General features: G+C 43.3%; 1 protein-coding gene across 2 annotated transcripts in view; it reads left to right on the forward strand.

The window, feature by feature from the left end:
• VPS50 (VPS50 subunit of EARP/GARPII complex) overlaps positions 1 to 27,952 on the forward strand; it is an 880,308-nt gene that overhangs the window by 726,688 nt on the left and 125,668 nt on the right. For both annotated transcript variants that reach the window (XM_069211661.1, XM_069211662.1), the window contains exon 24: positions 5,258 to 5,354. In XM_069211661.1, coding sequence (XP_069067762.1) covers positions 5,258 to 5,354 — 97 coding nt within the window. The remainder of the gene's footprint in view (positions 1 to 5,257; positions 5,355 to 27,952) is intronic.

A 27,952-nucleotide genomic window follows, 5' to 3' on the forward strand; every position in this document is an offset into this window, starting at 1 on the left:
GCATTTTTCATCTCCGCCTCTGCTGCAATGGAAGTGAGGTGCCTGGTGCGTATGTAGGTGTCAACCCAGCACACTGACCTCAGTTCCTTCTTTTTTATGCCATCAGCGCAGATCCTGATAGAGCTTTCCTCAGTCATTTTTTGCCTGGATTCGTTCAGCTGTTTTTCAAACATTTTACTAGTGTGCCTTTCTTAGTACATTTTTTTGGGCTAATGTCCCCTAAAAAACCTTCTAGTTTTATGCCTTGTGGTGCCCGTCACAGGCAAGTGTCTCTGACAAATCCCCTCTTGGTCTGCCTTTGGCGCTTGGATAAAGACCACTACTCCAAGGCCTACTCAGATAGCAAGATCCTAGATATTGAAAGGCAATCTGATAGTGAGGCATGAAGCTCCTGGCTGCTCATCACACAACTCCATACCATACCAAGTACAGGTCATGAGGGAGGGCCCAGGACCACCCTCGGAGTCACTCACTTCAGTCATCTTCACAGACCCAGTTTTCATCAGGTCCCACAAAAAGAAGTCCAAGAAGTCGACATATTCTTCAGCTTCTCCGTGCTGGTCCAAGTCATCGGATGAGGTGCGGGAATGACGTCACAAATCAAGACCCCACATTGTTCCCATGGAGCATGAGCATGGGTTTGCTTTGAATCTCCTCAGTTTCATAAGCCAGAGCGACCCACGCCCAACTAAAAGAATATTTTATGAGGCCATTCACTTCATTTTTGGGTGGTTGGGCCCCTCTGGAGTGCCTTATGCTCTGAGAGGGGCCTCAATAGGACTTCTGCCAGCAGGTTTGCACCCAGTACCACTTGGGTCCTCAGGATCCATTCCTGGATCCAGACCAATCCTGATCACAGTGTTGCTCATCCCATCATAATTCCTGGCTGTGATATAGAACTTGACTGGTATCGCACAACCAGACCAAGACAGCCTGATTGAGGAGGCTGAACCATTTTTCCCTCACAGGCCCTGTGAGGATTATAATTGGAGGCAACCTCAGGATAACTGGCACGAGACGCTGGTTTATGACAGTGGTCTGAATACCACACCAGGCTCTGGCCTCTCTCTCCTACTGTGGCTATAAAGGAAGGGGCATCCTTTGTGATGGTGATCCATAGGGCAGCTGAAGTTCTTGCTCATGGCAGAACTCAAGATCAATGTCTTGCCAGAGGTGCTTCAACCCGGGGCGTCCCACTTGAAATCCTTGCTCCCTTTTAGTGGACCCCTAACTCATGTCCTGCTTGGGGCTCAGCAAAGCCCTGCACAGGCACTCCTGTGCACACAACCATTGCCTGTTCTACTGTCCCACTCCTGGGGACCCAGCCTTTCTCACCCAGCACCCTACCCCAGTGTGCCTGGCCTTGCACATTCCCTACCACACTACTGGCCGGGAAATCTAAGAGGCTGGATCCCTTTGGAAAAAGCTTTGTCTCTTCCATTATCCCTGCAATGTGGTCTGTGAACACTGGATGCTTATTAGGGCAATCTCGCCATACTCTGTTGGATTCGATTGACCGAGTGCTGCCTGTGGTCTTAGAGGCGGCCCAGGCCATACTCTCTCAAACCAGTGCTGATGGTAGAGATGCAGCAAAGTTAACAATACACTGCAGATTGGATTGGATTGGATACAGCTGACTTACTAGGTAGAGCCATTGCTTCAACGTTGCCCCTTAGATACCACATCCGTTTGAGGACAGCTGGCTTTTCAGTGGAAGTCCAGGTGTCCCTTATGGTCATTTCCTTTGGCAGCACTTGCCTATTTGGTGACAAGGCAAATTTGGTGCTTGAGCATTTAAAAAATAACAGGGCTACAACTAGATAACTTGGGCTCACCATGGCCCGCAACAGCCATATTCCACCTTTCACTCCTTTAGTGGCTACGCGTCCTTTTACCCATTGCTACTACAACCACCAGACTCCCCAGTCCTTTCATTGCCAGGGATCTGGGTCCCACAGACTTCTTAAGAACCAAGCCAGAGGTCTATCCGATATGCCCCCCACCCTCCACAGCTGCAACCTCAAAGTCCCATTATTATCCCCTCATAACCTCGTAGGCAACCTGTTTGCAGCAGGATCCGGCCCCACGTGCCCCAATGGTAAATAACTACTTCATACAGGGTTATGCCCTTCCTTTTACAGAAATTCCACCACCTATGCCACCATCCTCAGTCCTTCATCCTAGTTATCATAGTTATTATTATTAACAATGTGTACACCACCTATGGTCCAGGTTGGATGATTAGGTCTAACTAAACATAAGGCACACATATTGTTTATCAACCCTCAACAATCCATGGAATGGACAAAACATGTTAGCCCATAGATTTTATCTGCAATTCATGGTGGGTCAGGAATATTTCCAGTTTGTTGTGCTCACCTTCGGCCTTATCAGTGCCCCTTGGGTGTTCACGAAGGTGATGGCTGTGGTTGCAGCCCAACTGCAGAGGTTTAGGGTGCCAGTTTTCCCCTACCCTGACAACTGGTTGTTGAAGCCGGGCTTGATCCAGGCAGTTGTGAAACACCTCCAGACTACGGTGGACCTCCTGCATTTGCTAGGATTCTGTATCAATGAACCGCAGTCACACCTGACTCCCTCTCTGATGATCCCTTTCATCTGAACTACTCTGGACACAGTGCAATTTTGTGCTTATCCTCCGGAGTGATGAGACCAGGATATTCAGGTTATGATACTGATGCTTCAGCCTCTATCCTTGATTTCAGTGAGGTTAGTTCTGAGGCTGCTCGGCCTCCTGGCTTTCTGCATCCTGCTGGTAAAACATAGCTGTTGGCTTGTGGAGGCTCTGCAGTGGGACCTGAAGTTACAGTGGACTCCGCATCAAGGAAACCTCTCAGACCTGGTCCAAATATTGGAGGGTACTGCCAAAGACCAGCAGTGGTGGTTGACGAGCCGTGATTGGGTCAGCAGGAAGCCCATCTCCCTTCCCCACCCAGGACTCATAGGTAACAAATGTGTCACTCCTTGTTTGTGGTGGCTGTCAGAGGTGGAGATTTGAAGACTCTGGTCTCTAGTGGAGTCCCAACTCCACATCAACCCGTTTGAGTTGAGAGTGATACACTTGGGATTGAAAACCTTCCTTACATCCATCAAGGGGGGACTGGTTCAAATGTTCACAGACAACACCACCATGTGGTACTGCAACAAACAGGGTGGAGTGGGGTCGTAGACCCTTTGCCGGGAGGCTCTGCGCCTGTGGACATGGCTGGAATGTTAGCACATCTTCCTGGTCGTGCAGTACCTGGTGGGATCTATAAATGCTGGGGTAGTCAAACTCAGCAGGTGATACCTCATGGCTTATGAGTGGCGTCTTAACCCAGAGGTGGTTCAAGGCCTTTTCAGATATTGGTGAGAACTTTGGTTAAATCTGTTCTCTGCTGCTGAGAACGTGTAGTGTCAGCACTTGCGATCGTTGGAGTTTGCAAAGTGGCTCTCGCTCTGAGACAGATGCATTTTTCCCCTGCGGCAGAGCTTGGGATTCTTGTAGGAGGATACCACTCCTGCCCAGAGTTCTCAAGAAGGTCAGGAACGACAACGCTCTGGATTAGACACAGAGAGTATGGTATCCCAGACTCCTGAGCACGTGTCTCCATTTTCCGATCCGGTTGCGTTTTGAGAGGATCCCCTGTTGCAGCAACAGGGCAGGGTTTGACACCTGATCCTGTGTACTCACAATCTGAATGTGTGGAAATTGAGCAGCGGCAGCTGAGAAATTTCGATCTGTCTCCTGAAGTATGTAACGTCAACTTAGCAGGCAAGCTTCCTTTCAGCAAGACTGTATATGCTTGCCAATGGGACAAATTTGTGCTGTGATGTGCTGCCAAATCTTTCTGCACCCTTATCTGAAGTTCTTTTGTTTGTATTGTCCCTCCTCTGGCAAGTCCTTGCTATGGGCATCGTGAAAGGGTACCTTTGAGCCATCTGGGCATTCTTGCGTTTGCTGAGAACTTTACACCCTTCTTCTTACACCTTTCGTTATGCCCCAATGAGACCTTAATTTAGTTTTTATGTTTCTGATGTGCTCACCATTTCAGCCCATGCATAGCTGCCCTCTTTGAGTGTGCTCATCATCAAAACAGTCTTTCTAGTGACTATGACATCTGCTAGGAGGGTCAGGAAGCAAGTCTTCTCACTCAGCCATTCATATACTACCTTTTTCCTGGACAAGCTGGTCCTTAGAACATGTGCCTCTTTTCTACCCAAGGTTGTTATACCTTTTAACATCAGACAGAACATCACACTGCAGACTTTTTTTGATCCACCTCACACTTTGAAAGAAGAGAGACTCCAGCGCCTGGATCCAAAAAGAGCATTATCGTCCTACATTGATCGTACTGAAGACATAAACACATGAAGGTGGACGACCCACTCTTTGTGGCATTTGTTGAAACAAAGAATGACAAAGCAGTGCAAAAGAGAACCATCCCTAAGTGGATTGTCCTCTGCATTAAAATCTGCTATGCACTGGCCAGGAAGCAAGCCCGGAGGACTCATTCCACCACATCCGAGATTGCTATGACTGCGTTAGCTTGTGGATTCCCAGTCCTGGACATTTGGCAGCGAGCACATCAGCATCGCTGTACATTTGCCAAACACTACTGTCTAGACAGTCAGGTCTAGCGTGATGGGAATTTCGCTGTTCAGTCTTCAGGGACTTTTTAGTGTAAACAGTCTACAGACCCACCAATGGGAGAGATTGCTTTGGTATCTGTTCTAAGATAAGGAATCTGAGACTGCAAGTCTCCATCAGAAGAACTTTTTACTTACCTTCGGTAACGCCTCATCTGGTAGAGACTTTATCTAGCCACATATTCCTTACCAATTCTCTCCCACTCAATCCCCTCCCCATTCTGCAAACTGAGGTTTCCATCTTCAGAGGTGTTCATTAACTCAGTATGGCTTTGTACTTATGGCATGGAAAAATAGTCACAAAACCGAGGTCAGTGCACTGGGGTGCAGTTATGTAGGCACTGTGCACGTCACTCCTGGTGCTGTGTACACCTCAAGGAGCCAAACAACGCCACCCATCAGTGCACAAGGGGACTGCTCGGAAAAGGTTTTCAGATCCAGTCTGTCACCTGGGAATATGCTAGGTAAAGGAATATGCAGCTCAATAGTGTTTCTAACAGATAAGGTGTTACCAGAGGTACGTAGCCTGTTAATTTGAATGAAGCGATACTAGCCGTGACTTAACAATGGGTTTTGTTGTTCATATAAATTTGATGTTATCTCCTTCTAGGGTTTTTCTAGCTGAGCAGTTTGAATTTCTCCAGTCACATCTTGATTCAGTAATGCCTGCAGCAAAGAAACCCTTCCTTCAACAGTTCTACTCACAGGTGAGACCACTGTGTTTAAGTGTTCCTCTGGGCTATTACTGCAGTAGAGTAACTTTACTGTATGTGAGTATTGTCATGTCCCTGGACTGCATAATTTGAGATCAAGCAGAGCTTAAGAGACATCATCTTGGCAGCTGATCTGTCGTACAAGTAGGTCAGTTGCATTAACACAGTATATAATATTTAAAGAATCCAGTTTAAGACTTTGAACAAGTGTGTGCGTTTAGATCTAGTGGATTACACTATTCATATATAAGAATAGGCAGAGTTTTAGTTTGAGGGATCTGATGGTATGAATGTATATTAAAATTCTATTAATGCATGTTTGGAGCAAGACTTTCCTGATAATGGCTGACTGTGCAGGTGTTTGAATTTTTTCTCCAATACTTTATTGTATTGAGATAGCATCAGTGCTTTGTTCAACAAATGTTACTTTAACATGTTTTTCTCAGTGAATCTACGTATAATTCTACATATGTAGCTATAGATATTTGTATGTCTCTGTGTGTATATATATATAAATATCTATGTATCTGATATACATACATACGCCGTGTGTGTGTGTGTGTGTATATATATATATATATATATATATATATATATATATATATACGCCGTAAGTGACAGAAACCATGTGTAAAGTGAAAACACATTATTATATGGAACTAACTGAATGGAGGAATACAAGATTGTTAAGCTAGGACAAGTATCTCCTATGAAAACAATTATCACTGGATAACACCAATCTTGTACCTAAAACCAAAAATTCACAAAAATCAGAGGCAATTGCCGCGTAGACCTGTCATTATGGTGAAGGGACAGTCTATGAATACATCGATCCATGTAGACTATTTTTTGCAGGTGTATGTACGCAATCTGCCCTCATTCATAAACAATACTGGTGACTTTTTGAAGAGGGTGTATGATATACCTTGGAGGGTCAATTATATCTTAATGACGCTTGGATGGGTATATGACAGACAGCTGAAAGATTTGTGGAGGAGTCTGCATTTCTCGGGTCACATTAGTGACAGGCAGGTTGCATTCTTAGACTTGCAAGTGTTTGTGCAAAATGGGAAGTGAGAGAGAAGACTCTTCAGAAAAGCAACAGCTGGGAATTCTATTCTACCTGCCAACAGCTTCCAACCCAGACACACCCAAGCTAACATCCCCTATGGTGAGATGTTGAGAATAAAAATAAATTGTAGCACCATCAAAAATTGTAAGTCTAACAGAGATCAAGCTGTGACGAGGTTTGTGCAACCTGGTTACTCCAGGGAGTTGCTTGACAGAACAGAATGGACATCTTCAGAGCTGATAAACACGATATCCTTACGTAGATATAAGTGGAAGTAACTTCAACTTCATATTGTCCGTCATCCTAGTTATTAACAATGTGTACACCACCTAGGGTCCAGGTTGGATGATTATGTCTAACTAAATATAAGGCATACATGTTATCAGCCCTCAAGAAGTCCATGGAATGGACAAAACCAGTTAGCCCACAGACTTTATCTGCAATTCATGGTAGAGTAGAGAGTCCATATTATTTTCTGAGAAACAGCAAAGAGAGAGTGAATCAGTCATCAGACTCAGAACTACATTCAGTACACAAGAAAAAGAACTGAGAGCAGTTTTCAGAGAGCATTGGCACCTAGTTCCAACGATGAAAAGTAGTTCCGAATTGAGAGAGAAAAAAATTGGTTACAACAAGGGAAATGTTTTTGCAAATGTCACAAGTGCAAAGTTTGCAACTTTTGGTTGAATACATGTGAATGTACAGTGCCTTTCTCTGACAAACCAATCAAAATATCAGGATTATTCAGTAGCAGAACTGAGTATGCAGTGTACATGCACCAGTGTGAGTGCGGTTTGCGCTATGTTAGGAGTATGATTCCTCAGGTCCATAAAAGGATCCTGCTAAATCTGTGAGCTGTAAAAAATAAAAAAAATAAAAAAAGAATACAAAAAAAATCAAAGACATGGTCACACCCAGTGGCCAGACATGTACGAATCTCACAACAATGATGCATGGTGTTTAAGATACTTTGTAATTGATGAAATGCCGTTACAGGTAAGGGGATGTGACCACGAGCAATTGAGTCAAGCGGAAAGTAGATTTATAATCAGTTTGTACTCCAAGTCTCCCAAGGGCTTGAATGTGGAAGGAGAGCTATACATGTTTTTATGAGCCTGGGGTAGTAACATATTTCTTTGTTTTCTGCTCTCCTTTCCCTGAGCGAAGTTTAAATTCAGGGCAACTAGTCAGATTACTATTTGTGCCCGGATGAGAATAAGGATGCCTAAAACCATGAAATTCATTGAAATGTGTGCCTGTTAGATGGATTCAAGTGTTTGCAGTAATATCTTGATTCATCTATGAAGGTCACATTCAAGATGAGGTTTTAAGCGTTTTTTTCTGTTTTGTTCTGTATGTGTTGAGTTTATGTCATGGGTTGCCTATTGAGCTGTGAATGAGGTGTGACCCTTAATAAGATTCGTACATCAGCAGTAATCATATCGCCCTTGACAGTGGGTAATGTATGGGTGGATATAATACATCATTGGCTATATGTTTTCAGGGCCAGTGATTCTATAAATAGAGTTTGCCCACTTGGGCTTGATTGAAGTAGATAAACCAAATCGAAATCATGACCAGAACTGAAACGCACTGACACACTGTGTAAATGACCAATTTTGAGACAGTGCTTATTTGAGTGTGAATATGTTACATGAAGTGGTGAGTTAAGTAGGTGCTTAATAATGATAAGCTCTCATGTTGGAAAGTAATGAATTAGGTGGCAATATGAAAGATCTATTTAAAAAATATATATATGTTAAAGTTTAATGATGGTAAAATTTGAATAGGTGAAGCCAGTGATTTAAGCTGTACATTCAATTTGAAATGACACAGAAGTCATAAAAGATTAATGATTTCAAGAGTGTCACAGTCAATATAGTGTTCTGAGTATAGTTCTGGTCATTTGGAGAATATATAAAGCATTAAGAATGGCGCTGCAAGTGTCTGAACAAGGCCATTGTTTTGCCGAAATGGGTAATGGTGGATTTATAGCGGAATAAATTTGCTATATATATATATTCACTGAAAAAAAAGCAAAGGTTACAGGGACTTACAGTTAGGAAATAGATTTTTAAAAACATAGAAATTCACTGAAAAAACAAAGGTTAGAGGGATGTCATCGTTAGGCTCACATTTCAAGTGTACAAAACCAGAGAAATTCAGCAGTTATAGTTAGGGTTACCTCAAGTAACTAAAACTCGAGCCCTAAGGTAACTATAACTCGCACCTCCGCCAAGCACAGTTTTTTTCTAAAATATTTTACTGCAAATATTACATTAATATTATCAGAAATATTATCAAAGATATCATGGGTGCCGTAATTTGTGGGGTAATTAGTAGTGCATGGCGTGCTTTAGTGTAGAATACATAGTGGACATTTACCTAAGGAGGCAGAATGAACTCCACTTAGGGAGATATTTTGTGCAAAGCTGTGGACAAGATTCTTGATTTCAAGAGGATCACGGCCAATGTAGTCTTTTGGTTTTAGTGCTGGTCATGTGGAGAGTGCATAGAGCATTAAGAATGGCAGTGCAAATGTGTGAACAAGGCCATAATTTTTGCCGAAATGCATAATGGTGTATTTATAGTGGCTTGTAGTTACCTTAGAACTGTGAGATATAGTTACTTGAAATCACTCTAAGCAGAACTTCTGAATTTCTCTGGTTTTGTGCGAGTAAATTCAGAACCTAACTGTAACTTCTCTGTACCCTTTGTTTTTTTAGAGGAATATCTATGGTTTTTTTTTTTTAAATTCTGTTTCCTAACTATAACGTCCCTGTGACCTTTCTTTTATTCATTGTGTGTGTGTGTGTATTGTGTGTGCATACATACCACAGGCTCCGTTCATGACCATCATCCAACATGTGACTAAACAGCTCAGTAAAAAATATCACAGTCCAAAGGAATAAAGAATAAAGCTGTTCCACAAGGCAAGATAGTTGTGCAACGTGGCCCTTGTTTTTTTCCTGTGAATTTCTAAGTTTTTTTGTAATTTTAAGTAATATAAAAGTGCTGTCAAGCCATCCCCCACCCCTGTAGGCATCTTACCCTGCGCCACAATTTGCCTTTGTGAGTGGCAGGGGTCGCCGCAGGGCCTGCCCTGCAGCCGACCCAAACATTTCAGATAATTTTCGAATGTGGACAAGCCACACTTGCTTTGCCTTGACCAAGAGCAAGAAGTTAGGACGATTTGTACTTTACAAATGTGGTGCTTCAGCTTTGGCACCTGCTTTATTTTCATTTGTGAGTGCTTCCCATTGAAGTTTAATTTCTGTGAAATTAGTGTCACTGTCAGAGTGGACCTTGACCAGCTTAGAAGAGGCCACAGTGTTGTGCAAAATGTCTACCCAGCAGGAGTACTTTCTACTGGCTAATTAGGAAGTGCTGCCTCATTGGGTAAAAAATATAATGCATATTCTATACTTCAGCTGCGTAATGGACCCCAAGGTAAATCTCTTTAATGACCTTATGTGTCTGTAATTTTGGCTAGCGATTGTTCCTGGATCTTCTTCTAACTTATAACATGAAAGCTCATGTGGAAAAAACTATGAGCCTACAAAGTCTCCACGGAACAAGGGTACTTCTGGCTATTTATAATTGTTTCTCGATTGTCTTCATACTGATAAAATGAATCCTCATGTAGAGAAAATGACGAGACTACAATGAGTTCAATTTACACTAAGCAGGGGGGGTTCGCGGGGGAAGCCTGAATGCCCCTGCCGGCTTCCCACCTCCAGTGGGAGCCAGCATTGCTCCTGCATGCAGTGAGGAGCAACAAATTAGCAGGCCAGGACACTGGGAGGTGGCGTTTCCCTGGGCCTTAAAGGCCTAAGGAGGAGCCCATGCACCCCTTTCCTCATACTTTTATTGAGAAGAGCCCAGGGAGAGGGCAGACCTCCCTGGAGCGACAAACTGACATTAAGGAGGGGGGCCACATGAACCCCCTTCCCCGTTTTAATATTTAAATATGTCCAAGCGACCTGGCCCACACAGGGGCTGAAAGAAAAACAATCAGGGGAGACAGTGCTTGTTTTAATTTTTTTATTTTCGCTAAGATTCGCAGATCCTCTGCAAATTTCCCAGCAAACATGTTTTAAAAAATGTATTTTGGCCCTTGCTGGAGCCCAGCACCAGACTTAGGGGGTCAGGGTACCCTGTCCCCTTTCCTTTCTTTTAACTTTTCTATTTTTGGGACCTTTTTTTGTCGACGTGTTGTATGCATAAGGTGTCCTACAAACACCTTTATATGCCACCCTGACCCCCTATACCACTTTTTATGTTTAGTTTCAGCCCTTAGGACCGTGTCCCATTACTTAAATTGGAAGCCGCACGTTTCTGCTCAGGTGGCGGCCAGCCAGTCTCGGCATTCTTGATGGCTGTCACATTCGAGATATGCCGCAAAATCGTTGCGTAGTATTCATGCACCAAGCTATACAAATGTGTTTTTCCTTTAATCTCAAAAGTTACAGAAGGATATACACCAAATAACAAAAAGGATGCTTTCTGGACCAAGAGCTACCTTTCTGCAAAATTTGGTGAAATTCCGTCCAGTGGTTTGGGCTGTATTCACGTTTAAAATCTCTATGAGAATTAACATGGGAAACACACTTTTTTTTGTTTTACCCCTCCCATTTTTCTCACCCCCGTTTGACGGATCACTCTCAAAACTTTCCATGCACAAGAAGACCCAACAACACTTGATTTGTAAAGGTTCATGAAGATATATCAGACTGCGCCAAGGATGTAGCCAAGTCAAAAAACGCTTTTCCTATGGAAACTAGGTCGATGACTAACTACTGGTGACTGCCAGTAGATAATTTTTTATATATATATATATATATATATATATATATATATATATATATATATATATATGTTCGATGGCATGTGTAGATACACATGCTATGCATATTGATACCGACATCTAGTGTTGGGCTTACAGTGTTACAAGTTGTTTTTGTTCGAAGAAATCTTTTAGAGTCACAGGATCGAGTGACTCCTCCCTCCTCCTCTTGGTTCCATAGCGCATGGTGATCGACTCCATTGTTAGATTGTTTTCTTACCCCCGTAGTGTTCGGACATGTTTCCTCTCGCTCCGAGATTTCGATTTGGAAAACTTAAGAAAACCTTCCTTTCGTCAGTATTGTATCAATAGCATTCTCCATCTAGCATCGAAACAGTAGTACCGTCGGAAAACGACTTTGTTCGCCCTTTGGGGGGCGCGTGCCCAACTCGGGCCTATTCGTGCCGACCACGTGGAGATCCTGAATGATCAGACTCCATTCTGATTCTGCCCTCGGTGCCACGCTAAGTACCCATACACAGACCAGTATCTGGTTTGCAACCTCTGCCTTTCTCCAGACCATCGGGAGGAAAACTGCGAGTTCTGTCGATCATCCTGATCGAAAAAGACTCTTAGAGACCAAAGAGCAAGAAGGCTGTAAAAAGCGTCAACGAGCGGTGAACATTTCGACGTTATCGAAGATGAACAGACGCAAACGCGAGAGACAGAGTCGGAGCAGGAATCCGAAGATGACAGACCCATAACAGCCGGCCAGCATGTGAGTACGTCTGCCCCTGAACCCCCACCTAAAAAACAACAGAAGGCCTGTGGTACACCACTGCTGGAAGGCCATGGTTCGGCCTGGAAAAAGACTGTCCGTGACCGACCCAGGTTCAGCACCTAAAAAAGGCCACACCTCCGACGACTTCGGAGTTGTCAAAAAATATCAAGGGCTCCATTTCAGACTCCAGCAAACAACAGCAGTGGACAATGTTGGTATAAATCCATTGGAATAGTGTTGGGACCTGGGGCTTTGTGACTCGCACTGCGTTGCGGCGCCTCCTTGACCTCTTCCAGGTTAAACCTAATAGCTAGATCTGGGGAGTGTTGCTGCTGATCACCCCCTTTGGTCTTCTATAGGACATCCAGAAACAAATTCCACAAAAGTGGGCCAACCACGTCTCAGGGGTAATATTGCAACCCAAGCCCTTAGAAGTTTCCTTTTCAATATAACCCTTATTCACCACCTTCTAGAACAGACCGGGGTTCTTAGATAGAGTGGCCCTTTCCAGCTCCTCCCAAGCCTGCTCCTTAAGCTGTTGCTTTATGTCCCTCAGTACAGATTTATAAAGGGCCCTCGCATCTCTTACTAAGGTTATGTCTCTCGGTTTTCCCTTCAAAGCCTTCCTCAGAGATTGCTTGGCCTCATAATAGGGCTTAGTTAACCAAACCCCCTGAAGCTTGCACGGTCGGTGGACAACTGCAGTCATGTCTTCTTTAAAGGCTCTATTTAAAATGGATATAGCATCCATGACTTCCCCTGGGCTCCGAGACTCAGCCAAGAGTGTTCCTAAAATTATATTTAAGTTTTTACCCACTTCCCTCTCTGTTAATTGCTGATATTAACTTGTTTCCAGCCGAGACGTCTACCCTGGTCTTTAGGTCTCACCGACCGGCCTACCCCTCACTACCAATTTAAGTGTTACCTTTCAGCATAAGCAGTGGTAGCAGCTTACCTAAGAAGACAACATATCCATGTATTTCCATATCTAGACGATTGGCTAATAAAATCAATCAATCGTACACAATGCAAAAATCATACACAGTACGTGATAGAAACTCTGCACACCCTAGGGTTTTCTATAAACTACCAAAAGTCACACCTTCAGCCAGCACAAATACAACCGTATTTAGGTGCTATTCCAAATACTCAGCCAGCTCTACCGTATCCAAATACACAAAGGATACAAGCTTTTCAAAATCGAATTCCACTTATACAATCAAATCAACAATGCACTGTAAGATCTGTCATGAAAATACTAGGAATGATGGCGTCTTGCATTGCAATAGTCCCACATGTAAGATTAAACATGAGGCCCTTACAATAGTGCCTTGCACAACAATGGTCACAAGCACACGGTCAACTTCAAAATCTAGTGTTGGTAGACCGCCAAACACATATGTCCCTTCAGTGGTGGAATCGCAGCAACTTAATTAAGGGACGGTCATTTCAAGACCCTGTACCTCAGACCATAATTACAACAGATGCATCAATGATCGGGTGGGGAGCTCACGTAACAATCACAACATTCAAGGGCAATGGGATGTCAAACAGAAACAGCTACACATAAACCATTTAGAGTTATGAGCTGTGTTCCTTGCCCTCAAAGCTTTTCAACCTCTTCTCAAACAGAAGAATGTTCTTATAAAAACAGACAACATGACAACCATGTATTATCTCAACAAGCAGGGAGGGACACATTCATCTCAACTGTCCCTTCTAGCCCAAACAATTTGGAAATGGGCAATTTACAATCAAATTAATCTATTAGCACAGTACATTCCAGGGATAGACAATCAGTTGGCAGATGTCCTCAGCAGAAATCACCAACAAACACACAAATGGGAGATTCACCCTCAAGTACTTCAAAAGTGGGGTACACCAAACATAGATCTATTTGCAACAAGCGAAAATACAAAATGCCAAAACTTCGCATCCAGACACCCACATCCACTGTCCAAGGGCAATGCTCTTTGGATCAATTGGTCAGGGATATTTGCTTATGCTTTTCTCCCTCTCCTTCCATTTCTGGTCAACAAGTTGCGTCAAACTTCACTCATCATGATACTCATAGCACCAACATGGGCACGTCAGCCATGGTACACAACACTACTAGATCTATCTGTGGTACCTCACTCCAAACTCCCATGCAGACCAGATTTGGTAAAACAAAGCAAAGGTAAAATCAGACATCCAGACCCCATTGCTCTCAATCTAGCGATTTGGCTCCGGAAGTCATAGAATTTGGATATTTAAAACTCCCATCAGAGTGTATGGAAGTTAGTAAACAAACACATAAACCCACTACTAGACAGTGCTACGCAAACAAATGGAAAAGATGTGTTTAATATTGTCAATCTAAACCCATAGATCACCTCTCAGCATCAATACAAAACATTGTATGTTATTTACTTCATTTGCAAAAATTAAATTTAGCTTTTTCCTCAATAAAAATACACCTTAACTGCAATATCTGCATATTTACAAACTATTCAACATAGCTCTTTATTTAGAGTTCCTGTTATTAAAGCTTTCATGGAAGGATTAAAACGCATCATTCCACCAAGAACACCACCAGTTCCAACATGGAATCTAAATATAGTACTTACCAGACATATGGGGCCACCTTTTGAACCCAGGCACTCTTGCCAAATTCAATTTCTAACATGGAAGGTTGCCTTTCTTGTGGCAATTACTTATTTACAAAGAGTAAGTGAAATACAAGCTTTTACTCTTGAAGAACCGTTTTTCCAAGTACACAAACACAAAGTTGTACCAAAAGTGGAACTGCCAGTCTTCTTCCCACAGCCAGATTCTGTGGCAGAAAGAGCTCTACATACATTAGATCTCAAAAGAGCTTTAATGTAATACATAGACAGAACAGTTGAGGAAAACAAAACAACTTTTTGTAGCTTTCCAACAACCACATACAGGCAATTCTATATCAAAACAATATTTAGCTAGATGGATTGTTAGGTGTATACAAACATACTATATTAAAGCAAAAAGAAAACTTGTACTCACTCCTAAAGCACTTTTTACAAGAAAGAAAGGTGCAACAATGGCTTTTTTAGGACCCATACTAATAGCTGATATATGTAAAGCAGGTACATGGTCAACACCTTATACATTTGCTAAACACTACTGTGTAGATGTTTTCTCACAACAAGCCACAGTAGGACAAACTGTCCTAAAAACATTATTTCAAACAACTTCAACTCCTACAGGCTAGCCACTGCTAGTTTGGGAGGACAAACTGCTTTGTAGTCTATGCATAGCATGTGTATCTGCAGCTACACTGCCATCAAACGGAAAATGTCACTTACCCAATGTACATCTGTTCGTGGCATGTTGTGCTGCAGATTCACATGCACTCCTCCCCGGAAGCCTGTAGTTGTTTAAGTTAATACATTTGTACATAGGTATATATATTTACATTTGCATGGACATCTATTTTCTTTTATATACTTTTCACTCCTTTCTTCACCCTCTGCGGGAAAACAATCTAACAATGGAGTCGATGACCATGCGCAATTGAACCGAGAGGAGGAGTCACTCGATCCCGTGACTCTAAAAGACTTCTTCGAACAAAAACAACTTGTAACACTCCAAGACCAACACTAGATGTCGGAATCGATATGCATAGCATGTGAATCTGCAGCACAACATGCCACGAACAGATGTACACTGGGTAAGTATTATTTTTCAGATAACCCTAAACAAAGATCGCATGCACTCAGGAAGGTAGAATCAACAGAGGTTTATTTGCCCAAAGACCACCAGACCCTGCTGCACCAATACTAAGCAGAACCATCATCTCCCTTCTCTGGATGTGTTAACTCACGTTTCATGAACTCAAAATTATAACTTATCTGTACCATAAGCATACAGATGCTCATCTATATCTAAACTGAACTTCATGTCACTCACAACACTAAACTCAGCATCATCGACAGCCAGTCAGAATAAGGACGGATCTGCAGCAGTGAGGACCCCCTTAAAGAACATCTACAGTAGCTTGCTATTATTTAAAATGCAAGGCTGACCTCTGCATATCATGCAGCAGCACACTCACAAGTCTTAGCAGTTACTCAGGGTAGCAATTATTTAGGAATACCAATGGCAGAAACAAAATCAACAGAATCCCATTTGTGGTTGACTATCATTCATCAGCTCCCAACTACAGAAATAGAATGCAAAAATAATTTCACCTATTATCCACTTGTGAAAAATTGCAAAAGGTTTTTTTTAAACCGCCAGTCATTGCTTACCACAGAACTTCCAATTGACAATCTCCTATTGTGAGAGTTGAACTCAATCAAGCTGTAACAAATGCAGGGGTTAAATTATGTTACTCTAAACGGTGCATCACCTTTTACAAACATTATCAGTAACTAGTTCTGTTATGAGAAGGACTCATGTAATAAGGCAGCATCTTACATGTCCCTAAACATGCATCATTTACGTGTCTCAGTGCCAATGGCAGAGCTGTGAAAAAAACAATATGAAGGCCAAACAGTAAAAGAACGCGGTACACCATTCAGGAACCACAAATCAACAATAATTAATTAATAAGAAACTTAATCAGCCTGTAGCCAATCATTTTAACCTTGTGGACCACTTACTATCAGATATGAAGATTTTCCCGGTGGAACACGTCTTAAAGAAAAAAACTACTGGACTCCAGAGAACTTCTGTATGTGCCTTTTAAAATCACTACATCCAAATGGACTGAACATCACTGACAATACCACCTGATTACTGCATATCTCAGGAGATCCATGAACTGCTTCTATTTCACATTCCGAATGGAATCTTCACTCATGATGCTTTTTGAAAATCCAGCTGTGTCAGCTGTGCAGTCACTGAGAAAACCATCTTGTACTGCCGGAGGAAGGCAGAAGCCGAAACATTGTATTGTAAATATATTATATTTTTGATCTTTGGTGAGTCCAACTGGTTGAGTCACTTTCTTCTTTGGGCGGGATATATATATATATATATATATATATATATATATACATATATATGTGTGTGTCTGTGTGTGTGTTTATAGTTAGGTATGATAATAAGAGGATAACTCACTTAAAAAAGAGAATATCTGTGAAAAACCTGGAGGCAAGAATGACTCTTAATTAGTTGTTGAAATTATGAAATCTGATTAAAGGCCTGCCTGCATCCCCGTGACGGAGCTCCCGTTGGATGCAGGCAGGCTGGGAGAAGTGCAGCGAGTGAGAGAAAACAGCGATCGGGATCCAGCCTACGACCCTGCACTGGGAGGAATAAAGACCACTGAGGAAGAAGGAACCTCTCCTCCTCCGGTATTGCTCCGAGACTGCGACCACACACCTCAGAGTAGAGGTAAAATACTGGTGAGGACACGGCGCTCCACCACCCGGCTTCCCCACTCCAGTACAAGCAACCAGTGATAACCAGAATGAACAGGGCCCCTGCATCTGCCAAGCTGCAAAGACCAAGACAGTGCGAAACAGCCGCCTGGGATCTTCCTCAGGCGGCATGGCACGTGTTGCCTGCAGCAGTCCGCATCATCTGAGGATGACTCAAGAACGAGGTGACAGTGGCGTGCGCTGCAACTATCTCTGTCTCGACATCTACCTGCCCGCCAACTTCAGAGTGGCATCAAAGAGACACTTTGTGGTAACCATTCACCCCCTTCCATCATAGCATTAAATCAAAACCCATTAGTGAAATTAGACCCTCACCACCACTCTCTTCCTCCACATTGCACCAGAGGCCCCCTACCTAAGGTGTGGGAAGGAGACACCCTTAAAGCCAAGCAACAGGGAGGGATGTAACACCTACTAATTTACCTGTGACCGGCAGACCAGGGGGAAACTTCAGGGCTCTGGGGAGCCACGGACACACCCAGTTGGAACCCTCTAATGGGACATAATAAAGGATCCCTAATTCCACACCTCTCCCTTCGCTCCTGTGCCATCAGCATTCCCAGGTGGGATCCAGGTTAATACTAAGACAGTGCAAGAAATACCCACGTCTCACTCATGCCCAGGGGAAAACTACCAACAGTTGCCAGCTGCACAGGCCCAGAGACTCTACATCCCGATGGAAACATCAACGGAGTCCATATGGAGCGATCATCAAGTATCCGGTGAAGAAAATCCCACTGGGTCACCAACGCATCTGCGTGCTGCAGTGATGACTCTGATGTGGTGCACAGCAATATGACTCTCAAAAACCTGCTTCAATGGCTATCATTTATCCTTCCTATAGAGGGGGCCGCCACTTACTTCTCTGATTTTGCTTTTGATTTGATGATTAGTTCTTTGTCTTAATGTTCCAGATTTTCAAGGGGGCGACAGAGGCTTCTGGGAGATAAGAATGGGGTGGTGCTGGTGTTGGGGCGGGTGGGACTCAGTAAACAATTTTTTTTAGCATGCTTGTTTTATGTTATATTTTAAGTCTTGTTTTAGGACCTATTCACACACAGACATACCAATTAAACTGGCTACTACGCAATTCAGATGGCACAAAATGACACACAGTTCTACTCTCACAAATACCTACAGGCTTGGGGGGGTGACACCTTTACCTCTCCGTCCCCACTAACACCACAATTAATGCTGGTTTTAGTGTGGCAGCCTTCTGACTTTATCTTGGAATGTGACTGGCCTGCTGGATCGGGTGAAATGGACAGCAATGCTTTCTTTTGCACATCAATGCTCTCCAGATGTCCTACCGCCACAAGAAACTCACCTCCTTGGTCACCACTGTCCATTTCTGAGGTGCAGAGATTATGGTAGAGTTTATCATGCAGAACACACTAGAGGCTCCAAGGGGGTAGCCATAGTATTGAACAAGTCCTTCCAGATGACGGTCTCCCATGAGGTACGAGACCATCACAGCAGCTTTCTAATTTTAACGGGAACAATTGAGGGACACCCAATTAACCTTGTCCGTGTATTTGCCCCCCAGTGGCCCTCTACACTTTTTTCCAAATTCTATCCACACACTTACTAGATATGCCACAGGGCTTGACTCTGATAGGCAGCTACTTTAAAGCTGACTTAATACCTGAAATAGATGCCTCTGCAACACCCTTGGCAGCTGGATGCACTAACATAGGCCACCTTTTTAATTGAATTAAATCGCTGGGACTGTGCGATGTATGGCGGACATGGCATCCAAGACAAGCACAATATACATACACCTCTGCAGCCCACCACACCCAATCATACATAGACTTAGCCCTCATGCCAGCACTGGACTGCTGTAGTGTTACCCAGATCCAAATTCTACCAAGAGGTATCTCCGACCATGTCCCCCTCTTTCTTTGTCTGGGTCCCCCAAAACATGGCTTACGTTCATTATGGTGCCTCAATGCCTAGTACCTCCAGGACAAAACATACACTCGCACACTTGAGGCGGAACTTATACACTACTTCACCAGTAACTGAGGACTCAGGGGGTGATTCTAACATTGGCGGGCGGCGGAGGCCGCCCGCCAATGTTCCCCCTCCAAAATACCGCTCCGCGGTCAAAAGACCGCTGAGGGTATTTTGGGATTTGCCCTGGGCTGGCGGGCGGCCGCCAAAAGGCCGCCCGCCAGCCCAGGGCAAATCGACCTTCCCACGAGGACGAGCCGGCGTAGTGGGAAGGTGCGACGGGTGCAGTTGCACCCGTCGCGTATTTCAGTGTCTGCTAGGAAGACACTGAAATACTTTGTGGGGCCCTCTTACGGGGGCCCCTGCCGTGCCCATGCCATTGGCATGGGCACAGCAGGGGCCCCGCAGCACCCCCTACCGCCATCCTGTTCCTGGCGGGCGAACCGCCAGGAACAGGATGGCGGTAGGGGGTGTCAGAATCCCCCATGGCGGCGCAGCAAGCTGCGCCGCCATGGGGGATTCTCAGGGCAGCGGTAAACCGGCGGGAGACCGCCGGTTTACCCTTTCTGACTGCGGCCAAACCGCCGCGGTCAGAATGCCCTGCGGGGCACCGCCGGTCTGTCGCCGGTGCTCCCGCCGACCCTGGCCCCGGCGGTCTGAGACCGCCGGGGTTAGAATGAGGGCCTCAGTCTCCTCGGCTAGCACCCTATGGGCTGCGAGTAAAGTGACTCAGGGACATTGCCAAAAAATCTGGGCATGTGAGCGCGCTTGCTTTAAGTTATTCAGTTGGAGGCCCAGCTCTTCAACTGGAAACTCAGGCAGCTAGGCACCCCAGTGAAAACACAACTTGCACACTTGACCTCATCAGAAGTGAAATACGCTGCCAATCTCTCAAAGCGACCAAACATATATGGAGAGCCACGACAGCCAGAATATATGGTGGGGGTTACAAGAAAGGGAAGCTCCTGTATTGGTTAGCCTCCCACCATCAAACCACTAGGATTGTGCCTGAAATTGTAGATGATGAAGGCAACAAACTACAAACTCTACTAACAATAGCGCAGGCCTTTTCCCAAAATTATTGTAATTTATATGCAGCCTAAACAAGGATGACATGGACTACCCTAGGCATTACCTCGCAGAACTATCTCTTCCCAGACTGTCTCGAAGGGCGGCTAAAGTAATTGACGAACCCCTCCCCGTTGTTGAGATATCTGCTGTTCTATCCACAGTGAACCCCAGGAAAACACCAGGTCCCCATGGTTTCCCAAATTAATATAACACTACCTTCAAAGACCTTCTGGTTCCAAGATTGTTGGCCCTTTATAAAGAAGTAGAGAAAAACTTAACTTTTCCCCCTGGCGTAGATACTCCTATAATCATAGTAATACCAAAATCCCACTCATGTTCAGCCTACCGCACTATCTCCCTTCTTAAAAGCAAAATTAATTTATTGCTACCATACTAGCCACATGACTTCGGAGTGTCCTCCCCACCCTGATACACCCCTATCAATGCAGCTTTATACCAACACAAAGCACATGACACTTCTTGTGATGCTTCCATGTAGCCCTGGCCCACCAATCCCTACTTCATACTGACTTGGCACTGCTCTTTCTCGACTTTGAAAAAGCTTTTGATTCAGAGGACTGGGGCAGTCCTGATGCATGCTGGATTAGGTCAATGCTTTCGCAACTTGTGCAAGCCTTCTACACTAACCCCACGGCCAGAGTGCAGATCAATGGCATCCTCTCAGATCTCTTTCCTATTAGGAGGGGAACCAGGCAAGGATGTCCCCTATCACCCGTCCTATCTGCGCTTACAATTGAACCACTGGCTCACCTGTTTCGAACCAATGTTCAGATCCAGATTTGGAACTGGGAAAGGGGAAGTGAAGACTGTATTGCATTATACGCAGATGATGTCCTCCTTTACCTCGCCAATCTGGCAGTCACAGGCCCCCAGTGCCTCCACATCCTTAGCTGCTTCGGAGAAGCATCAGGTCTCTGACTGATCCTTTCCAAATCAGTCTTGATGCCTCTGGCCCATACAAGAGACTGCTTTGGCTGGAAAACCAATATACCGCTTCTTAGACTTAGCATCAAATATCTAGGCGTCTGGGTGACTTTACACCCAGATCTCACCTGGTATCGCAATTGAGAGCCACTGGTGATTAAGACCAAACAAGACCTCACTAAATGGCCATCCCTCCCACTAAACGTGATGGGCCGCATTGTGCTTTATAAAATACCAAGATTTCTATACCTGTTCCAAAACACCCCACTCACCATTCCCCAGAGATGGTTCCATCTTCAAGATTAAATGGCGGGGTACCCTATCCGGACTAGCTTTCAAAACCTGCCAGCGAGGCCCATATGAAGGCTGTCTCGGGATGACTAACTTTTATCTTTATTACTTAGCCTCCCACCTGGTTGTGATGCATGACTGGTTTAATGGTGGCTGGACGGATCCCGCTTATAGCCTAGAGCTATCATTAATGAGATTCCCCCAAATTGTATCTCTGTTATACGGAGCTATAATCCCACAAACCCCTGTCCTCCTGGGGAGCTGCACTTCAACACATCCAATAAATGAACAAACAAATAAAACAAACCCCTCTCTGGCATGGTAATTGGCTCAGGGAATCCACGAAACTAAAGATTTGAAAAATGGGACCTTATTGGACTGTCACTATTAGGAGATGTATGATCAGGAATGCTCTTGAAGTCGTGTCAGGGTCTCCAGTGTGACTATGCACTCAAACTCACCCAATTCTATATATATCTACAGTTACTCCATGCCCTCCAGGCTCAAGTTCCCTGCACTAACCCCCTTCCTGAATTCAATCCCTTAGAAGCTAAACTCCTCAAAGGGGCACTGGATAAGGGGAGAATATCCCAAGTCTACCACGCGCTAATCACAAAAACCCCTGTTAACCTAGATCATGTTACACACTCCTGGGAAAACTCAATGGGCCCGTTCGAGGAAGAAGATTGGAGAAATGCCTCAATGGCACATAGAACTCACTATTTCCTTACACTTATGAGTAATCCAAAATTACTATCTACATGGTGTCTATCTGTCACCACAAAGACTACACCTGGCGGGTCTTCTTTCGGAACCTGGTTGCCACTGGTGTAATACCACTCCAGCGGACTTCTACCACATGATTTGGTTATGCCCCCAGATTCAATGATACTTGTCTGCCATAACAACAGAACTCACTGAGAGCTTGGGATGGGAGGTTCCATTCTTCTCCCTGGTTATTCTTCTAAGAGTCTAAGACGGCGTGGATGGCACAAGAGCTGAAAATGCCATTTAGGAATGTCCCTATTCATTGTTAAAACGAGACATAGCAGCTCACTGGAAGTCCCCCCCACCCCCCCTTCCCCCTTTGCACAGTGCCGCCAGGGGGTTGACTGGTGGTCACAACAAGAGAAATCAATGTACGTAGCCAGAGGATACCCAAAGAAACACAGGTAAGGGGGAAATGGCTAGGAGAAATTCCATAGACATGCAGGGATTGAAGGTGGGAAGCCTTGATCTAGGACTGTTAACAGAATTTGTGTTTAACTGTAACTTATGCTCAATTGTTGACTGTCATGTTATAACAATTATGTGCTGTGGATGATCTGGGTGTTCCATGTGTTTAAAACTAATAACAATTTTGTTATAATTTTTTTTTACCTGTTATAGTTTACTGACCTACCTATAACTTGCACCCCAGCCATTCCATGCTTATGACCTCACATCTTAGATCACTCAAGACATATTAAATTATATTGATGATATCATCTGTATCAATACTATTCACTTTACTCAATATACATTTACATAATTTAAAAACAAAACATAAGTAGTAAAGGGCTTATAGTCATATATAGCATAACATTACTCTGAGTATGGAATTGAAATAGTGTAGGCCTTGTGGCCAAGTCTGTTTTTGCATGTAGTAAGGACTGTTTTGTTCCCAGGTTCAGCACACCGCCCTAGCTTAGTTTCATGGTTTATGCCTTTGTTTACTTTTATACACAATTTTATTCATATTTTAGCAAACTTGCTTTTAGCATTTGTTTTCACATATTCTATCAGCTGCTTCTTCTAGGAAGGTAGAGTTCAGCCTTGTACTACATATAATATGCAATCCTGTCCATGGCTGGGACGCACAGGACATGATATGCTGCCTTGTATTTGCCCACCCCAGGAGTCAGTTTCTATGTCCGAGACACAGCATTACATCAGAGCTGCTGCCCAAACAAGGCATGGGTCATTATATAAACTACACTTAGGCCCAAACGGGGTAGAGGGCATTCCAGTCATGACCATCCTGAGTCGCTTTCCTTTTAACCAACAGCTTTGCTGATGCTATCTCAGCCTCCTGAGGAGATTTCCATCTGCATCACAGGCAGACCCCTGGTTTTCTATTTAGGGATGGGGTTGGGGTGAATCCTTTAGGTTGGGCCAGGCAGAATGTTACAACTACTATGCTCTCAGATTTAGCAAAGGGTTTTGGTAGGAATCTCTAGACATTTTAGAACCACACAACATGATGGGGTTGTTTGTCTTCACCTTGGCTGTAATGTTGGTTACTGTGCTCTGTTTCATCTGCCTAGTTTTTGCAGATAAAGTTTTTTACACCTGAATGCGATTGCTTCAATAAATGGATTAAAATCCATTTTCCATTTTCCATTTTGAGTTTTACCTTGATGTGCTTGAGTAACTGAGCGAAAGAGGTTGGAAATGTTTCCACAACTTCACTGAGAAGTCAAAGTGTCATGTTGAGTTTGCTGTAATCACATTTTGCCCCAGCAGGTTTGGTGGTCAGGGTGAGGCACTGTGAGCTAGCCTGGACTTAGGCGGACAACTGCCAAATGACGTGGGGTGTGCTCGGTCTCCCACCATCAGTGGTGCTGCTGCCCTGAAGATGCAGTCCTATTACCAAAATGTGAACTGCATAACATACATGACGAACGTTCTATGGTGTCTCGTTTACCTACCAAAAAAGTTACTGATCCAGTCAGTACCTTGTTAAGGGAAAGCACGTATGCATATGATGTGGGTTTCAGAGCCAAGTTTAAAAGTAGGTTGTGAATCGAAGATAAAGACTGTTTCCAAAAATCTATGAGAACAGCAAAAATGTCTTATCTATTAATCTTTCACCTGTAGATGGTTGTATACATACCCATAGTAAATATATGTCAGACAGTGCTATGGACTGATCATACGTAAACTGAACATTTAGGTGTGGACATTTCTGTAGACCTTCCTTGATTATTTTGAGACTTTGCATATTGCTGAATAATGTGCAATTTAAGGCTCACCCACTTGAAGATATGGGGTAACTCAAAGTATGCTTGTAACTATGGCTCTAAGGCTGTATGCGTTTCAGCTCTTTTCAGTAATGTTTGTAGTGTATTTTACTAAACTGTGAAGGGTTGTCCATACAGCTTGGCGAAATGTGCCTTATCAGTCACTAATGCATACCTGTCAACCGCTTGACTTAAAGTTGCGTATTATGGGAATTATTTAAGAGTGAAATCCCATTAAGTGAACTAGAGAACAAACATTATTTAATAGGCCGTTTAAAATGTAGGCAATTCCAATAAAGTATGTGGAGGCATATTGCTGGTTAGGTAGAATAAAAGTAAAAACAGGATGACATTCACAAAGAGTGGGTAGGTTCAGAGATATATTGTGTTGTGCATGTTACGAAAGGTTATGTCAATTATGACTTGATTGGTGATCAACAATTGGCTACAGATATAGCTTGTTGAATTACTTGTAGTCCAGAATGCCTCTAGTACACTGTCACAATTATTGGATGATGTAATCAGTGATATCATCAGTGTTATTTAACATGTCATGGGTGATGTAATAAGTGAGGTCATAAGCAGTGCACGACCGGGGCACGAGTTGTAGTTGTTTGACTCAACAATAACAGGCAAAAGCCTGTAGATTTTGGGTTTTAAAAAATTGTTCTTGTTTCATTCTGTCACCTAACTATACCGTCACTTTAACCTTTGTTTTCTCAGTGAATTTCTCAAAGTTGTTTTTTATGCACATATTACCATACTTAACTATAAAGTGAGCTTGAGCTTTGTTTTTTTTTAGTGAATTACACTTTTTTTCTTTTTTTAGTCATACTATAAATGTAACACGTGCAACACCTGTTTTAGCTAGGTATGTCCACTGCACATCACACGTCCATGCAAGAGTGGGGATCGGGCACAATGCATAGCTCCTCTGCACACAACCTGTAGTTGTGTGCAAAGGAGGTTGAACGCAACACTTTGCCTCTAGACAATTTAGGTTTTTCGTTTTTTTATTTTTATTTTGTTTTTTTAAAAAAAACATTTTATGTATGTTGTAATCATTGTTTTGGCTTGAAACGTTTTTAGTTGTAAAACTAAGTATTGTTAAACTTTTTTAACTTTGTTTTATTTTTTATTTTTTATGTAACGTGTTTTATTGCCTATGGTGTTCTATGTTTCTAGAAAACAATTGTATTGGTCCCCCCAGAAGCCACAACTTCCAGACAGTGCTTGACATATATAGCTAAAGGCTGCATGATGTCCTCCTCCTCCTGTTCTTTTTGCTGTACTTCTAAGGGTACAGTTCTTTCTGCTCCCTGCTGTGTTTTCTGACACTCTGCAAGAACAATGTGGTTGGGATACTTATCCCGCAAGTGGTTCTACATCCTGCTAGATCCCGTGGAGTACTGGCCAGGTTTGCTCCTATGGAGCACTTTTTACAAAAGCTGCATGTAAATTCTTGTGTGTTTCTTTTTTTTATATTGACAGCTAATAACGGAGGGAACTCTCTCACCACGGATTCTTTTTTAGGCCTACCTAGTTGTACTGCTGCAGATGTTGAAAGCACCACAATTAGGTAATCATCTGCTATGATTCAGCCTGAAAGGGCCAGTAGATTGTGTGATTGGTGTGTGTTGCTGCTACTTGAGGCTATGATGGGCTTCGATTGTATGCACAGCAACGTGGCTCTACAAAACACCAGTGTGCTAATTTTGTTGAAAAAAATAATTTAAGATTTTTTAAAGGCTGTGGCATTATGATTTTTAATAGTGTTCCCTGAATGGGCAATAGACGTAAGCTTTTACTTTTACCGTATTTATCGGCGTATAACACGCACTTTTTCTCCCTGAAAATAGGGGGCAAATGATGTGTGCGTGTTATACGCCGATATAATGTTAAGGGTTTTTTTTCTGAAATTTCCTCTTAAAATGAGGTGCGTGTTATACGCCGATAAATACGGTATTCATTTATTTTTTGGGGGTTCTCCCATTGGTACCACGGCATTCCCGCTGGATCCATAGAGCCAATGATAGACCTCTGTGTCACTCCCAAGAGGCCTCTTCTTTCTTTTTTGGAAGCTTTAATGAATGTTTTGTTTACTATGAAGTGGTCATTTGATTTTAAGTTTGAACCCAGGTTTTTCCTTGCGGGCCCAAATAACTAAGATATGTTGTAGTTTCTATTGGAATTTCTGCATTTTAGATGTTGCAGTACTTAAACATTATACAGCAATACTTGGGACTCACAATAAACAGACATCTGATGGCTGTATTGATGTATTTCGAAGAAGCTCCCACCCTCATCACTCTTTCCAGTTAATTGTATCAACATTTTTCCGCCCTCTCTTTCAGCAACTTTTTATTTTTATTTTTGGGGGGTAATCCACTCTGTTTCGAAAATATGACATCTGGAGGTCACCAGAAGATGGCCAAGATTAGGAGCAGTAGCCTAGGACTTCTATGGATTCCATTGTTTGGAAATTCTCCTCCATACCACCTGCCTCCACAAAACGGGTGGCATGCAACCTGTGCCAGAAGGAAGTCCGCAGGGGTGCCAAAAAAATTCCCTTGACATACATGACAGTATTTACTTAACAGTATTTTCCCGTTCAGTTATTATGCTTAGTCCATTTATTACTGATGGAATATTCAGCAACCCCCCCACCTTACATATTTATTTGACAATGCATTACATGTGTACACTACATGCACCTTTAACATGAGGTCTGTAGTGCGTAGAAAGTCCTTATGGTCTTTGTTCTTGACGAGCTCCATCCCTCCCACTCCCAGGCACTACCCATAGCTCCTTAGAAGCACTTAACCCCTTCATTGTCTCTGTTGTCATCCGATTCTGTCACCCTACTTTGGGTGTTTGCCATTTCCCCCCCTTACGTAATTTCCTCAGCTGCTTTGTCATCGAACCTAACCTCTTTCAATCTCCTCTGTTTTTCATGTGCCCATTTGATCATATTCCTCAGAGCCAGGCCATAATAGTTGGAACTGTCATGGACTATATGTCATTTTCCAAGCACTAACCTCTGCATTGCATATTTATATTGCATTTTATGTTTTTGCGATTTAGGAACCAGACCCAACACACAGTGCTTTACCGTAGCATCTGTGTTTATACATGTCACTGTTTTTAAATTAAAACTTGAATCACTTTGCCCAATACATTTCTATCTGTCTGCACCGCCAGATCATATGAACAAACTCTGCTTTTTCTGATAGAGACTTCTAGTTGCAGATTCCTTACCTTAGAATGTCTCCCAGGCATC

Source organism: Pleurodeles waltl, chromosome 10 (genome assembly GCF_031143425.1).
Source record: "Pleurodeles waltl isolate 20211129_DDA chromosome 10, aPleWal1.hap1.20221129, whole genome shotgun sequence".
NCBI classification, from domain to species: Eukaryota; Metazoa; Chordata; class Amphibia; order Caudata; family Salamandridae; genus Pleurodeles; species Pleurodeles waltl.